The sequence below is a fragment of the Ambystoma mexicanum genome, chromosome 1p (assembly GCF_040938575.1).
Source record: "Ambystoma mexicanum isolate Mex_15411 chromosome 1p, UKY_AmexF1_1, whole genome shotgun sequence".
Classification (NCBI taxonomy): Eukaryota; Metazoa; Chordata; class Amphibia; order Caudata; family Ambystomatidae; genus Ambystoma; species Ambystoma mexicanum.
Window position 1 is genome coordinate 1,497,058,032 of NC_090921.1, and position 16,807 is coordinate 1,497,074,838.

Consider the following 16,807-nt stretch of genomic DNA (forward strand, 5'->3'; position numbering starts at 1 on the left):
TTTCTTTTCTTTGTATGTCAGATCTAGACAATCGATCAATAGGATACAATACTTCCCCACCTCTTATATCACCCTTTATGACAATACCTTTGATTAGACGCTGTCTGTTACACTATCTCTAGCAATGCATGTTTCAAATCATCTTTGTAATTGCACCTTTTTCAATACTTGGTCACAAAACAGCGCGCAGCAAACATTAAACAACATATATTATACACCACGGGACTTGGACACATCACATTTAACATGTAAACAAAAATCCTCCCTACTTGTCCCTCTACCCATTAAAATAATCTCCCCTCGTACCGCCGCTTGTACCCTTTCTTAGTCCCTTATGGATCCCCCCCCGAGAAAAAAAAGAGGAAGCTTTTCTAAATACTATTCCGAGTCGTCTCCTTAAATAAGACTCCTCCTGTTTCCACTTATTTTCCTCATTTTATCCTGTACTAGTCAAGATAGTACTATGCGACGCCGCCTTCCACCCCCTCGCGGAGCTAGGTTACTGTACCCCCTTTCACCTTGTGATTTCCTTAGCTGTCCTAATGGCCATATGCAGAAAGAAATAGAATCGAATTAAACCCAGAGTTCCCCCTATATTCGATGGACCGTCTCCCCTTTGTTTCCTCTGTTCAATCCCAAATGTCCTTTTACCACACTCTTTAAACTACCGTTTGTCTCCCCGTACCCCTACTGTCTTTTAATGTCACTCGCACTTGATACATGTCCGTCTTGATCCGAGATCCTCCGGACCCGGTCTGTCAAGGCGCCGCCCCGCACTCAATGGCCGTGCCCCGCTACGGCGAGCGGTACGGTGGGTATTTGCAAAGCTGGGACCTGTTGACCCTCTCGTCCTATTGCGTGCGCACGTCTAAGGTGTACCGGTTGCCCTTGTCGGGCAGCTCTTGAGGGTGTGCACCCTGGGTCTCCGCTGTGGCTGGGGGACATCTTGTGTCAGAAGGAACGGAAAGATGCAATCACGTCCAGGGGTCACCAAATGAAAGTGAGCAATCCCCCAAAATAAAAAACAACCATAATAAACTCCCAATGAGAGTAATGGACACACCCCAGTAGGGAATGAGACCAAGACCAAGTGCGGGTGAGTTTAAGAGTTTATCAGAACTCTGCTTACTCAGAGAGCGCTCTGCCAAACAATACACTGTCATTGCATTAAAAAGGGTTACAGCGTCCTCCGTGACGAAATCATATATAGTACGGAGGTTACATTTCAATTGGTGAAGCCGCAGATCCAGTATTTCTTCATAGGGGCAACTCCCATGCAATTGGATGGCTGCTTGGCGGGAAGGCGGACAATCCCGTGTATCAGCTGGGCTGGTCAGTGCGAGGTGAAGGTGATGTGGTTCTGGATGAGGTGATTGATACTGCCTCTCTAATCGAAACCTTACTTCAAAGTGTGCAATAAAATGACAATCATTTGCATTCTGACAGGTGGGGAGAAAACCAAATATTTCACATGTTGCTTTTATATACATTTGTCCTGAATCACTGGCCAGGTGAAAGGTATGGGAGGGTGGTCATCTGTCAGGGGGTATGGAGCTGAATGCTGCACGTGGGCCCAATGGAAGGATAAGAGGAGACATTTGTTGCATTTAGACATCCATGAGAAATGGGCCTTTAGCAGCATAGTCATGAGGACAGAGAGAATAGGTAGGGGCCTTGTGCGCGCTGTGCGCGGCGCGGCCAGGGAGGGAGAGAAGGCCCTGTGGCTGGTAGAGTGTGGCCTAGTTCAAATAATGAAGTTAGAAATATACAATAAAATGGAGTTCGAGCACATTTTTCATGGCCTCTTTTACAATGGGAAGGGGAGGGCTTTTGGTTATGACCCAGACCATATCTTCATATATGTAAGGTGCATGGGTATAATAATGTCAGCTCTGCTACTGGATTGCTCTATTTCCGTCAGCTTCATGGGCCATACATTTTACACCATGACACAAGATTATGACGCATGATTATTTTAACATCTACCATCTTCACATGTGCATGCATTACGTAAAGGCAATTGACCTACATCATAAAACAAAGATACGTGGGCCCAAATATCTTACCTACTATAATCAATTAGCTAACACATTTGTCAAGCATCCCTTTAGATATTATAAAAGCAGCTTTATCACACGTGTGTACAAAACGAAAATATATGGTCAAAGGCCGGATTAGTATCAGTGGTGATACTGAGTGGTACGCAGTTGTGGGGCAGGCATCTGTTACATCGAAAGGGAGGTGAGGGTAGAGGTTTTGTGTAGTATATCCTTTGAGTGGGGTCTGTGGGTGCTGAGCAGGTTTGTGGAGATGGATGTTTTTTTTCCAAAACCAGGCCTTGGCCCGGTCATTTGCAGGGCAGTGATGCTGGCAGGAAGGCGCGAGATACAATGTTTTGTTTGTAACCTTTCGCGCCCAGCTTTTTGTGGGAACAGGACAGTCGCAGAAACACCGGAGGGGAGGCAGAAGGGGGACTAACAGGCTGACTGTGCGCGGCCCTAGGGGAGAGGTGCAGGCCTGCAGGCTGGCGTTTCTGTGAGGCCTGCTGGAGTATTTACAAAATGGAGCCGATGCTCATACAAAATGGAGTTGGTAATCAGACTGCTTACAGATATAGCACCTGTATGTGTCGTCCCGAGGCTGCCTAACACCTTTGGGCAGAGGTGGATGGCAAGCCGGGGACGAATATAGTGTGCGTTTGGGGACAGGAATGGAGGGGAGGGGGCCCAAACAACCTTTCCTCCCACACACTGCTCACTCCGAGTTGGTTACCAACCAACTCCTTTACAAGTAAGTACACTTGTAAACACTCTTTTCTAGGCAACCGACCCAATCCTTAGAAATGCTTGCCCTTATTCTTGGAGCATGAGTGGTCTCAGTGGCAGAAGGGGGTGGAGGGTCGCTAGGTCTCTAGTATCCAACCAACAGACAGTTCAGGAAGACTCAAATAAGCAAACGTCTAAGTAAGACTGTTTAATCAGTTGAGTATTACACCAGAGAGGTTGAAAGAGTCCAGGTACATCTGAGAAGACACCCTTGGAGGATTCCAGCAGTGGGCCTGAGTGAACTGGATGAGAGGACTCCCAACAAAGCTACACAAGAATCACAAAGGCATAAGGTGAGTAAATACCCCAGCCAACACAGTACCTCAGCACAGAAGAAGAGTTGCTGCAGTGGAAACTTCAGGATCTGCAGCCAAAAACCTGGTTGATGGATTCCTTTGTCAAGAAGACGGAAGACGGGACTTTGGAAGGGATTTTGCACTAAGGATCAACAGGAAAGGTCCTTCTTGAAATTTACTTTGTTCGCCAAACCAGGTTTGGTCCCTTTGTTCATTTTGTATTTGGCGGGATTCACAAGTGAAGCCCGCCTATGGCTCCAGTATGTCTGGCAGGGCCAGGAAGTGAGGGAGGTACCCGAAACTGCCTGTGCTTCATTCCCTTGGTAACAGGAATGCACCGCAGGGTGATTGGCTGGCTGGCTGTCGGGCAAGGACAGCCACCCTGCTGTGTGATTGACCGCTTGACTGGAATGAATAGGAGAAACCTGCATAAAAGAGTATTTTTGGCTTGCAAGACAGTCGACCACTGGACATAGGAATCCGAAAAAGAACTTGGAAGAGATGCCTGCTGCAACTCCTGGACTGTTGGTTTTCCCGGTGAAGCCCTGCTGCTGTTCTGAAGCTTTGAATTCGCCTCGACTGGAGAAGCCCTGCAAGGACGACTTCTCCCCTTGAGTTGGTGGGACCAATCAACTCCAAAGTGAACTTGTTTGGACATCCTCTCAAAACTGGCTGTACTTCTGCTGCTGGAGCCGAAGTGCTAGGGAGAGGAACACCAAATCGAGTGGATCGCTTTTAAGTCCGACCTGAGTGCCAGGAAGAACCTCCGGACTTCCCTGAAGCAGGACTGACCAAGCCTGAACTTCCTCAACAGAGTGCTGGACCCCAGAAGCAAGGAAAGTCTGAAGTGGTATCCGAGAACTGCGGTGTTGCGATTTGCTGTCAGCCGCGAGGAGCTGAAACGTCGAAGTGACACTGAATTGAAGCTTGCCCTTTGCTGTCGCAGACCACCCTGTTGTGGTGTGGAAGTTCCCAGAATGCCTCCCTCTTGTCCCCACGACTGAGACACAGGATCAAAAGGATATGCAGAGCCACACAGGAACACAAGCCAGCTGGAACCATTTCTTCTAACCAAAGGTACCGTACAGTCTAAGAGAACTTACCTCTTGTCTTGTAGCCTTATTTGTTCTCAGTTGCGACTTCTCCTAGTTGCTCCTGTAGAGTTGCTTGCATCTTCTACCCCTCACAAGCCTCCCAGTTTGTGACCTTACATTGATTCTACTTTTTCTACAAAGACTTCTAAAAACATTGTGCAATACTTTTACCTACCTGCACAAAGTGCTTCAGTTCACCTAAACTTTTGCCCTATTGACATTGGCTGGCCTGGCTCCCTGAATGACTCTTCTCTCCTCCGATTGTGTGTTGGTACCTTCTTTCCAGGAAAGGGGTACTTTGCTTTGGGGGGTTTCAAAAGTACTTACCTGCTTAAGAATATATGTGTGATCTCTCTCTTATTCTAAATATCTCTTTACTTTGACACCCATCTCAGTACTGCTCTAAATGTACCAGTGATATATTAATGCCCTAGCTATTTAAATCACCTGAGGGTGTAGGAAGTGTCTGGGTGCCATCCAAAATGGCTATTTGCTGATTTAGAGAAACTGAGTGTGTGTATTTTGGAGTGTATTTGTGTTACTATCATATTGCCCCTTTTGAAGGCTTATTCAAACTGACTGTTAAATTAATAATTGTTTAATCAAGAAACCTTGTGTGTAAGTTTTTATTTGGATACTTGTCACTGTGAATCTCTGTGTAACCACCCTACTGCTCACATTGACCCCTATTGAGATAGGCCTGGCTGCTCAGCCACACTACCAACCTATGTAGTACAGACTTGTACCAAAAGTTGGCTTCCTATTGTCAGGAGGCCAAGGTTGTTGTAGTGCACCCAAAGGGTACTGCACCAGATCTTGCCTTACAAGCAGGATGCCACAAAGTTTCAGCTCAATTCTGAAGACCATGTACTTCACTATAGCACAAGGTCCCAGGGTATTGGGGGTATTGCAGCTCCAAGGTTGCAGCACGACGTGGGCTTGCTCAAACTGCAGCTCTTCTTCAGGCTAGTGGATCTCACCAGGCTCTGGTTAGGGATTGTCGTTTTCAGAGTCCCCAGGTCACTTGGAAGGAAGATGTTGGGGAGAATTCTCAGAAATGTGCTAATTCCCTTCTACCATAGAGATCCCCAGCTCTTTTTGCTGGACTTTAGGACTTTTAATTTCCAACCTGGAGAGAGAGGCCTTTTTCCCACTCTCTTGTATTTTTCTGTGATGTGAACTCTGTGTTTCTTTTGACTTAGGAGTCTTACAAACTCCTTGCGCATCATCTTTACATTGTGACACAAAGCACCTTTAGTGCAGTGACACAGGGAAATCTCTTAGATGTCCCAAAGGTTTATATTCCTTCTCTTGGTGAAACTGTTTCCAAGAGCAGTGAATTGAAATTGACTTTACATCTTGTAACTTTTTAGACCCAGCACACACTATCTTAAAATAGGGTGCTGGAGGGGGTTACTTAGTATCCCCTTTGTATAGTTTCTCATGTAATATTTTTGTTACCCTTTCTACAATTAATGGCTGGTAGCAGTGGTTTACTTTTTCCTACCATTGTGTGTTTTTACCGCGGCTGCAATTGCAGTTGCATTAACACACCCAGGGGGCCCATTTTGTCAAAATGGCCCTGGTCGTCTTTTTTCACCATTTCTTGTTGGAAAGGTCCTTGAGATTTACTCTGCGTGCCAAACCAGGTTTGGTCCCTTTGTTTGTTTTCTCTTTGACAGGATTCACTAATGAAGCCCGCCCCTGAATCCACCGGGTCTTGCAGGGGCAGGAAGTGAGGGAGGTGCCCAACACTCCCTGTGCTTAATCCCCTTGGATGCAAGAATGCACCCAAAGGTGGTTGGCTGGCTGGCTGTCCATCAAGGACAGCCACCCTGCTGTGTGATTGACAGCTAGGCTGCAAATGAATGGGAGAAACCTGCATAAAAGGCAAGGCTTTTTGCTTGGAAGGCATAATCGACCACTGGATGAAGGAATCCGATGAACTTGGAAGAGACGCTTGCTGAAACTCCTGGACCGTTGGTTTGCCTGGTGAAGCCCTGCTGAAGCTCCGAATTCGACTCGTAGAGAAGCCCTGCAACAGAATTCTCCCCTTGGGTTGCTAGGGCCAATCAACCCCAAAGTGAACTCATCTAAACATCCTATCGGAGCTGGCTGTACTTCCGTTGCTGCTGCAGGAACCGATTGCCAGGGAGATGAACACCAGAATGAGTGCACTGCCTTTAAGTTGGACCCGAGCTCAAGGAACATCCTCCGGACTCCCATGAAGCAGGACTAACCAAGTCTGAGTCACCTCAACAGAGTGCTTGAACCCAGATGCGAGGAAAGTCCATTAAGGTATCCGATAACCGCAGTGGTGCTGTTTGCGAGAGCCACAAGTAGCTGAAACCACAAAGTGCAGCTGATCTGAAGTCTGCCCACTGCTGCCGCTGACTTTCCCTTCGTAGTGCAGGAGTCACCAGATGTCCTCCCCCTTGTCCCCACGACTGAGGACCAGAAACACAGGATCTGCTGACCTACACAGGAACGGAAGCCAGCTGGATCAAGTTTTCTTCAAACCAAAGGTAATGTAAAACTTAGGGGACTTACCTCTTGTTGTGTAGCTTTGCTAGCTCTCAGTTGACTTGTCTTGGTTGCCCTTGCAAAGTTGCTTGCAGCTTTGCCCCTCACATGCCTCCCAGCGTGTGGCCCTACAGTGATGCCATGTTCTACAAAGATTTCTAAAACGTTGTGCAAGGCCTTTTACCTACCTACAAGAAGTGCTTCAGCTCACCAAGACTTTTGCTCAACTAACATTGGCTGTACTGGCTGCCGGAAAGACTCTTATCTCTGACTTTGTGCTTTGCCTTTGAGCAGGAAACGGTTAAATTACTTTGCATTGGTAGGTTCAAAAAGTACTTACCTGCTTAAGAATATTTATCCAATATTTTCTCCCTCAAAAATGTTTCCTTTAATCTCCCACTCAGTATTGCTCTAAATGTGCCATTGATCAATGTCCACAGTGTTCTAGTCATATAAGTCACTTGAGGGCATAGGAAGTGTCTCTGTGCCATCCCCAATGGGTATCGACTGATTTAGTGAAACTGTGTATTTATTGAAGTATATTTTGTGTTATGATTGCTCCCTGCAAAAGGATTATTCAACTGACTGTTAAATGAATTAATAATGATTTAATCAAGAAACCCTGTGTGTAAGTATTTATTCGAATAATTGTCATTGTGAAAAACTCTGTTATAACCTTACAGCTCACGTTGGCCCCTCTTGAGATAAGCCTGACTGCTCACTCACTCTACCAACTTGTGTAGTACATGCTTATACCAAAGGTTGGGTTAACTATTGCCAAGAGGCAAAGTCTGCTGCAGTCTCCCACAGGGTACTGTATACAATCTTGCCTAATGGAAGGGTAACAGCAGGCCCTCCTGGTCACTGAAAACCATCTCAGCTGCGGTTTCTTCGTCTTCCACTTCGGATACAGGTCCAGTGGTCGACTACCACTTCAGCTTCCAGAATCAGACTTTTATGCACTAACCCAGCCAATGAAACAGACGTGCAACATACAATCTTAGGGGGTTGGCCGTCCTTCAGGACAGCAAGCCTCCCAGTTTGAATTGGATTCTTGCAGGAAGGTTGGGAGACAACGTGCTGCAGAGTTTTGGACTCATTCCTTGCTTCCTGCCTTCACAAATGTTGGGCAAAGTACCCTCTGGGACCACTACACACAACTATGACTACAGGTGTAAGCAAAACCAACCTTTGGTATAAGTCTAACGACACAGTTTTTGGTAGCGAGCCGAGTAGCCAGGCTCATCTCAAGAGGGAATGTGACCTTGTAAGGGTGTTACACAAAGGTCTACAATGACAAGTATTCAGATAGACACTTATTAGTTACTTTAAAGCAGTGCAAATAGTTTTGAGTACACCAGAGAAGTTGATTCAATGCAATAGGTAGGCCAAAGTCAATGGGCTAGTGTCTTGTATAAGTAAAAACGGTTCTGGTATTTAAAAAGGAAAAGTCTTTGCCACGGTTCTTAGAAGTAGTTAACGGAAGAAAGGTTTGTTGGGTCACAAGCTGACTAGGACTGCAAGTTGCCAAAGTTCCACAAACTTTGGCAATGAGACATAAGTTCTCTCGGTCTGGTTTTCACAGTACCTTATTTTGAAGGAAAATGATGCAGCTGAAGACTTCTGTTCCTGGCAGTTCCTGCAGATCTCTCTGTTCCTGAGCCTCAGTCGTGGGGACAAGAGGGAGGACGTCGGGGGACTCCTGGACTGGTCGCAAAGCTGGCAAATTGGCAAATCTTCAATTCCAGTTGCTGTCCTTCAAGCACCCATGCTGGTGTCCTTCCGCCTGGTTAATCCGAACAAGCACCGAGAATGGTATCCGGATGGCTTACGAGTTGATTGGTCCCACCAACTCAAGACAGAATTAGTCCTTAAACGGGCTTCTCTGTCGAGGTGAACTTGGTGATTGGGACCAACTCAAGACAGAAGTAGTCCTTAAACGGGCTTCTCTGTCGAGGTGAACTTGGTGATTCGGACCTGCAGCAGGGCTCCACCGGGCAAACCAACGATCCAGTAGTTGCAGCAGCCGTCTTCTTCCAGCTCGTCTTTGGTTCTTTCGTTCCAGTGGTCGACTCTGTCTTCTAGTCCAAGAGACTAGCCTTTTAAACAGTTTTCTCACATTCATTCCAGCCTACCTGCTACTCGCCGAGCAGGGTGGCTGTCCTTGCCGGACAGTCAGCGAGCCAATCATGCCAGAGTGCATTTGGGTCTCCTAGGAGACTAAGCAGAGGGAGTTTCGGGCACATCCCTCACTTCCTGCCCACCCCAGACACTTGGGCGCCAGAGGTGGTCTTCAGCCCTGAAGCCTGCCAAAGGTGTAGCAACAAACTACTGGTGTTTGCGGTCGGGATAAATCATGGTAGTTCGATGTAAAACCACTGCCACCAGCCATTTCGATAGGAAAGGGTAGCATTTGACTGCTACACAAGTTTCTAGACATGGGGGATACTAGATAACCCCCACCCCAGCACTCTATTGTAGGATAGTGTGTGCTGGGTCTAGGATTTTAAAAAGACTAGCAAAGTCAATTTAACTTTACGTTCGAAGGGATTGTGTCCTCCGACGTATTCCTCATCTTAGATATCTCCTTCCAGCTCTGCTGGCCTCGGAAATTTTTTTCTCTAGAGGGCGCTGCGCGTCGACGTCCTCCGAGTCGATGTCCCTCGACAGCCGCCGTATCGACGTTGACGTCATCCTGCCTATAAAGGCCGCGCGCAGCGTCCGTTGCTCAGATCCGTTTTTCCACGCTTACTCAGTGCCTCGGAATACCGTTGCTCAGTTCTTAGTCAGATTAATCCTATTTACCTCGAGTTACTCGATGGCTTCCTCGTCGGAACCGACAACTCCTCGATCCGGCTTCAAGAAATGTCGAGATTGTGGGGAAAATATGTCGTTGACCGACCCTCACAGAGTTTTTCTGTGGTGTTTGGGAGCTGAACACCATTGTTCGGAATGCGAGGACTGTATGTCCATGACAGCTAAGGCCCTGAAGGAGCGTAGGGGGAAGCTGGAGAAAGGTAAGACTTTTAAAGCTTCTTCTTCGACGAAGTCGAGACATTCGTCTCCTCGTCACCATTCGCGCTCCAGGTCTCGGAGTGGGTCTCATCACTCCTCGAGATCGAAGCACTCGAAGAGGAGACGTCGAAGATCCCCTTCTCCGTCTTCCTCTTCCTCTGTTTCGCCAAAAAGAATCCCTTGCCCCACGAAACATAGTTCCCGGGCTGAATGGGAGGAATTCCGAAAAAATATGATGAGCGTCTTCGAGAAAGCGGCCTCGCCCCCTCGAAGACTGCCGAGAGCTATGCTCTGGTCGAAAGACCCGAAGGTCAAAAACGCTGCGAGACGCAGTACCCGGCGAAGGAAACCTCTCGAGCGCGTCCCTCGAGTAGGACTATGACCCCCAAACCTTCCTCGAAGGTTCAGTTGACGAGGGTTCCGTCGACGTCGATGTCTTTGACGCCGTTGTCGAAGGGACCTTCGACACACGGGTCTGTCGACTCGACACCGTTGTCGACGCCAAGAAAATTCACGGTTACCACACATCCAGTGACTATCCCCAGGTCCTCGACGTCGATGGCGTCTAGATTGTCGAGTAGAATTCCAATTCTGTCGAGGTCTTCGAGGCCTCCGCCTTTGTTTTCGACGCCACGCTCGAAGCCTTCGACGTCGACGACATTGACATTTCGAGGCCGATAATGACAAGTTCGGCACCCTCTGCCTTGGAAATGGGATTTACTCCCTTTATGAGTTCAGAACAACTGAGAACTATGTCCTCAGTTTTGGAAGAGGGTGAATTGTCTGAACAGGAAGACACATTTGAGTTACAGGGACCTGTAACCCCAATTAGAGAGGAGTTTTCCTCTGAAGAGCGCAGGTTAAAGGATCTTCATGATTCCTTACATGAGGCAAGTGGGTTAGACACTTCCCCTGAGGTGGAGTTTGCTAAGCCAGATCCAGGGGAGCATGCTGAAACCCCCTACAGAGCCTTAATGGCCAGGATCACAGAGTTCATGGGGTGGTCTGCACCTTCACAATCTTTCCAACAAGATGACCTCACGGATATTCTTGACAAAGGGCCACAGGAGGATCCTGTGGTGCCTTTTCATAAAGCTCTTCAGAGAAAGATCATGACAAACTGGGAAACCCCAGATGTAGTACCAGCAGTAAATAAAAAACTGTCTACAAAGTACAGGGTATCTTCTACAGACCCAGAGTTTTTGTCTAAACAGCCATCCCCAGAAAGTCTGGTGGTACAGGCAGCATCCTCTACCGATGTCAAGACGGCTTATCCTACCGTCCCACAGGACAGGGACGATAAAAAATATGATGCTATGGCAAAGAAAGTCTTTTCAGCATGTAGCATGGCGTTAAAATCTGTTAATGCTACTTGCACCCTTGCTAGGTTCAGCCATACACTTTGGGAGTGTGCTTCTACAGCGGCTGACTGCATCCCAGAGGGAGAAGAAAGGGATGCGTTCCTGAATATTATACAGGACGGTAAAGACGCTATGTGTCAATCCCTCCAGACGGGCATTGATTCGGCTGACAGTATCAGCAGAGCAATGGTGGCAAGTACATCAACCAGGTGATTCGCTTGGTTGAGAAAGTCTGGTTTTTCCCCAGATGTGCAAGCCAGGCTCTTGAACATGCCATTCGATGGCTCTTCTTTGTTCGGGAAAAAGGCGGATGACAGTTTAGAGAAACTGCAAACTTCAAAAGCAGCAGCAAAATCCCTAGGAGCTGCAATCCGTCGGACTCCTTTTCGTCCCTCAGGAACCTCTGCGAGGGGCAAGTCCTTTCGCTTCTACTCCGCATTCGGAAGAGGTAGAGGACGACTGGCTCAAAGGGGTCAAAGAAGAACTACCCGAGGTGGACGGGGTAGATATTCAAAAGCCGCAGCAACAGCAGGTACCTCTTTACCATCGGCATCTGCCGCCCCAAAACCACTCTGAGGACTTCCCTCACAGGACACCTGTAGGAGGCAGGTTGACTCAACATCTGGCGGTATGGCAGGCTATCACGTCAGATGCTTGGGCATTGGAAACAGTTGCCCAAGGTTACTGCCTGCCCTTCCTACGTATACCTCAGAGTCATCCACCGGGGGATCAGCTCTCAGAAAACTCCAGATCCGCTCCTCTTGCAGGAAATTTGGGACCTGCTAGAGAAAGGTGCCATAGAACCGGTACCTGTAGCGGAGAGGAACAAGGGCTGGCACTCCCCTTACTTTCTCATTCCAAAGAAAGACGGAGGACTGAGACCCATCTTGGACTTGCGAGAACTGAACAAATTCCTCAGAAAAGACAAATTCAAGATGGTCACTCTTTCTCAGATCCTCCAGGCCCTTCAGTTCCAGGACTGGTTGGTATCTCTGGACCTTCAGGACGCTTATTTCCATGTGCCTATCCATCTCAAACACAGGAAATACCTGAGGTTCGCAATTGGCAACTCTCGCTATCAGTGCTGCCATTTGGGCTGACCTCCGCCCCGAGGGTCTTCACCAAGTTAATGTCGGTAGTGGCTGCAAGTCTAAGGAGGGAAGGGATTCACGTCTACCCCTACCTGGACGATTGGTTGATCAGGGCTGTTTCTCCGGAACAAGCTCAGATGCAGCTAAATCACGTGTGCCACTTCCTTCACAGACTGGGCTTCTCCCTCAATTTAAAGAAGTCACAAATGATACCATCGCAGAAACTCCAGTTCATAGGAGCGATCCTGGACACTTCCCTGGGAAAAGCCTCGCCACCAGAGGTGAGGGCTCAAGATATTCTACAGATGGTTACCAAGTTCCAGCATGCCCAACGTCTCCCAGCCTTCGACTTTTTGAGGTTGCTATGCCTCATGGCATCCTGCATTTTCCTAGTGCCAGAGGCTCGCCTGAGAATGAGATCCCTCCAGTGGGCACTGAGGACTCAGTGGTCACAATTCTCAGGGAAAATGACAGATCTTCTTCAGGTTCCCGGCAGGGTGGCTCGAGACCTTCAGTGGTGGGCCTGTCAGGAGAACATTCTGAAAGGAGAACAGTTTTGGCAACCCTGGCCGGAGATAACAGTAGTCACGGATGCCTCAGTCACGGGGTGGGGAGCCCACGCCAACGACTTGACCCTCAGCGGTCGTTGGTCTCCATCGGAGTCCAGACTACACATCAACCTGTTAGAGCTGAGAGCCATCAGACTTGCGCTGAAGGCGTTCCTGCCAGCTGTACAAGGGAAGAACATCCTGATAATGACGGACAACACGGTGGCCATGCATTACCTCAACAAAAGAGGAGGCGTAGGATCACTACCCCTGTGCAGAGAGGCGATGCAGCTCTGGTTTTGGGCAATCCAAGAAGGAATCTCTCTATCGGCAGTTCACCTAGCCGGAGAGAAGAACTTGACAGCGGACGCTCTGAGCAGGCAGAACACAGTCTCCCACGAGTGGGAGCTAGCTCAGGAAGTCCTTCAAGAGATCTTCGCCCTTTGGGGAACCCCTCAGGTAGATCTGTTCGCCACCAGCCTAAACAGGAAATGCGACCTGTTCTGCTCAAGGGAATTTCCCCCGAGAGGAGCTCTGAGAGACGCGTTCATAGTCGACTGGGAGTTTCCGCTTCTGTACGCGTTCCCACCGGTCCCTGTCATTCCTCAAATGATCAGGAGGTTGAGAAGATTCCGGCGAACCATGATCCTAATTGCCCCGGATTGGGCCAGGAGAACGTGGTACCCGGACCTTCTAGACTTGTCCATCTGCCCTCCAATTCGACTTCCACTCAGAGAGAACCTACTCTCACAGAAGGGAGGTCAGGTTCTCCATCCAGACATCAAAACCCTCAACCTTCACGCTTGGCTTCTGAAAGGCTGAGGTACAAGGATTGGGACCTCCCTGATGATGTTATGGAGGTGTTGCTTTCGGCAAGGAGGCCAGCAACAAAGTCTTTATACCGCTGCCGTTGGAACAGATTTGGCAGCTGGTGTAGAGAACAGAATATCGACCCTTTTTCATGTGGTACACCAATGGTTTTGTCCTTCCTACTATATTTGGCAAATTCAGGCCTTCAAGTTGGCACCATTAAGGGCTATCTCGCAGCGCTATCCATCTTTAAGCGTACTGCGGAAGAACCATCCTATTTCAAATTACCCTTGATAATACAGTTTCTAAAGGGGTTAACCAATGTTTATCCCCCAAGACCATTCCAAGTTCCCCTATGGGTTTAAACTTAGTACTAACCTTCCTGATGGGTACACCTTTCGAACCTCTCCATTCTTGTTCCTTAAGATTCCTTACCCTTAAAACTGTTTTATTAATAGCACTTACATCTGCTAGAAGGGTGAGCGAATTACAAGCTCTTTCTTGTAAACCCCCCTCATACAATATTTCACAAAGACAAAGTTGTCCTGCAAGTGAAGCCTAATTTCCTCCCAAAGGTGGTTTCTGAATTCCATATCACTCAGAAGATTACCCTACCATCTTTCTATCCTCCTCCTCACCCGGGGAAAGAGGAAGAGAGGTTACACGGGCTAGACCCTAGGAGGGCTTTAAGTTTTTACATTCGTAGACTAGCCAGGATAAGACAGGCAGACCAGCTGTTTGTAGGTTACACAGGTCACAAGCTGGGGTTACCAATAACTAAGCAGACCATTTCCAGATGGATCATTCTAGCCATTCTGGAATGTTATAAACTAGCAGGGAAAGAGCCCCCTCAAAACCTTAGGGTTCATTCGACCAGAGGTATTGCAGCTTCATCGGCCCTCAAAAGAGGCGTGCCGGTTAAAGACATATGTGCGGCCGCTACATGGTCGTCTGTCCATACCTTTACACGTTTTTACAATCTGGATTCCTCCTCCAGTCAAGAGACTAGGTTTGGAAGGGCTGTACACCATTCTATTCATCAATAGAAGACGGCGTGAAGTCAGTACTCCCTCCTCCGATAATAGAATACTGCTATGGGAGCCTATCTAAGATGAGGAATACGTCGGAGGACACAATCCCTTCGAAGAACAAGTTACTTCTTACCTTGTAACGTTCTTTCGACGGGATGTTCCTCCAACGTATTCCTCATCGACCCTCCCATCCATCCCCGCAGTTCTGCTTCCCTTGTTGTTGAAGCTTACGCTCCTTCAGGGTGATTAGTTAGTCCAGAAAGTATTATTGTGGGCTACAAAACGGAACTGAGCAACGGACGCTGCGCGCGGCCTTTATAGGCAGGATGACGTCGACACGGCGGCTGTCGCGGGACATCGACTCGGAGGACGTCGACGCGCAGCGCCCTCTAGAGAAAAAAAATTCCGAGGCCAGCAGAGCTGGAAGGAGATATCTAAGATGAGGAATACGTCGGAGGAACATCCCGTCGAAAGAACGTTACAAGGTAAGAATTAACTTGTTCTTCTCTGGAAAACTGTAGTTTATCCCAGAGAAGGTATTTAAATCTTGGGACAGCCCAAAAGGCTTCCCTGTGTCACTGCACTGAGGGTGCTGTGTAACACACATGAAAAGATGATGCCTATGGAGTTTATCTAAAAACCCCATAATCAAAGAACACAAGAGTAAAACACACATCAAAATACATGAGCGAGTGGGGAAAAAAGACTCTCACACTCTCCAGGTACAAAAAAATCAAGTCCTCAAAATCCAGCAAAGTTGCTGGGGGTCTCTAAGGTGAAGGGAATTAGCAGATTTATGAGAATTCTCCCTGACAGACACTCTGGAGCCTGGACGGGCTTGACCAAGGTCACCCATAAAGATGGTCTGCGAGTGGAAAAAGGTACCCACTCACTGAGGTATAGGGAACAATAATCTACCCGTTCAGCAAAAAGTTCTGAGGTTCTCAGTATATTTAGCTCTAAAGTTAACATTTGTCCTAATATTGTTATACTGTTTGGCATGCTTTCCATCCATCTTCAGGTTTTGACTTGCTTTATGCTAATGCGTTTATGATTACTATTTAAGATACCATGACAAAGAAGGTAATGTTACCTGCTTTTAATACTAGTTATCCATCTTGTAATTCTCAATTACAAAGAGAAGCATCCCTCCCCTAACTTCTTGAGAGATTGTGAGTCAACTAGGATTATCAGAAAATTACTTTTCAATCTCCCTCGATGTGCTTGTGATGCTTAAACAATGATACCCGTATTTGTGAGTTTGAAATTTCTGCACTGCTCAGATCTGTTTTGTGGTACAATTTCCATTCCTGACGTGCAGCCGTTTGCTTTATCATTGTGTTTAAATGAGTTCTATATTCCAACATGTTTTTTTTCCCCTCTCTCAGGATATGCCTATAGGCCTGATGGATGATATTTATGAGTTCATAAAAAATTTCTCCATTCGTATTGATGAAGTAGAAGAGGTAAGGACTGAATCTGAAACTTTTACATTTTGTTTTTGCTGGATTAGGCCATACAAAACTGTTAGTTTCCATTCACACTGAGCACAGTGATTATTCTTTTTCATTTAAAAAGATGCTGACGAACAATCGGATATGGAAGAACCGGACAGTGGACATTGGAGTTGTAACAACAGAAGATGCTCTGAACTATGGCTTTAGGTAATTTAATAGCAAAGGAGTTTTAAGTCAGTGCTGCTAAACATTGCCAGACCAAGCTCTAGCACTCCTCCATGCCTTTAATGGTCCAGTGGTTTGTTGTTCCAAGTTGAGGTATCCACAGCATGGACCTGTTTGAATGCAAAGGACCCATTGGACAAGTCTGCCGCTTGCTAAAGAAGTTTGCATGACTGAAAGTCTTAATCTTTACCTCTGGCACAAGACCCTAGGGGGTTTTCTTGACTTGTTTACCAACTATTATACTGATGTCTTCATCAAGGGCTTTATCACAAATGCAAATTGTTAAGATGGGCTTTAAGAACTAGCCCTGGGGAAGGGTTCTGAGAGGCCACCCTATTTGTGAACAAGGTTACATACACTTATAAGCCAAACATAATCAAAGTAGTGTAGGCGTGTAGAGGGACAATGTATTGGTACAGTGAGAAATACAGAGCACTCAAATCCAATTAGTAAGTATAAACATTCTTTATGACATCTTGCATATAAAGTCGGTTATGTATCATCACCAAAGCAAATCTTTGTACATCTATA

General features: G+C 47.2%; 1 protein-coding gene across 1 annotated transcript in view; it reads left to right on the top strand.

Moving 5' to 3' along the window:
• The window catches only part of NDUFS2 (NADH:ubiquinone oxidoreductase core subunit S2), a 502,212-nt gene that overhangs the window by 222,329 nt on the left and 263,076 nt on the right, over nucleotides 1-16,807 (top strand). Inside the window, exons 7-8 of the mRNA XM_069607180.1 lie at nucleotides 15,983-16,060; nucleotides 16,173-16,258. Of these exons, the coding sequence (XP_069463281.1) occupies nucleotides 15,983-16,060; nucleotides 16,173-16,258 (164 nt within the window). The remainder of the gene's footprint in view (nucleotides 1-15,982; nucleotides 16,061-16,172; nucleotides 16,259-16,807) is intronic.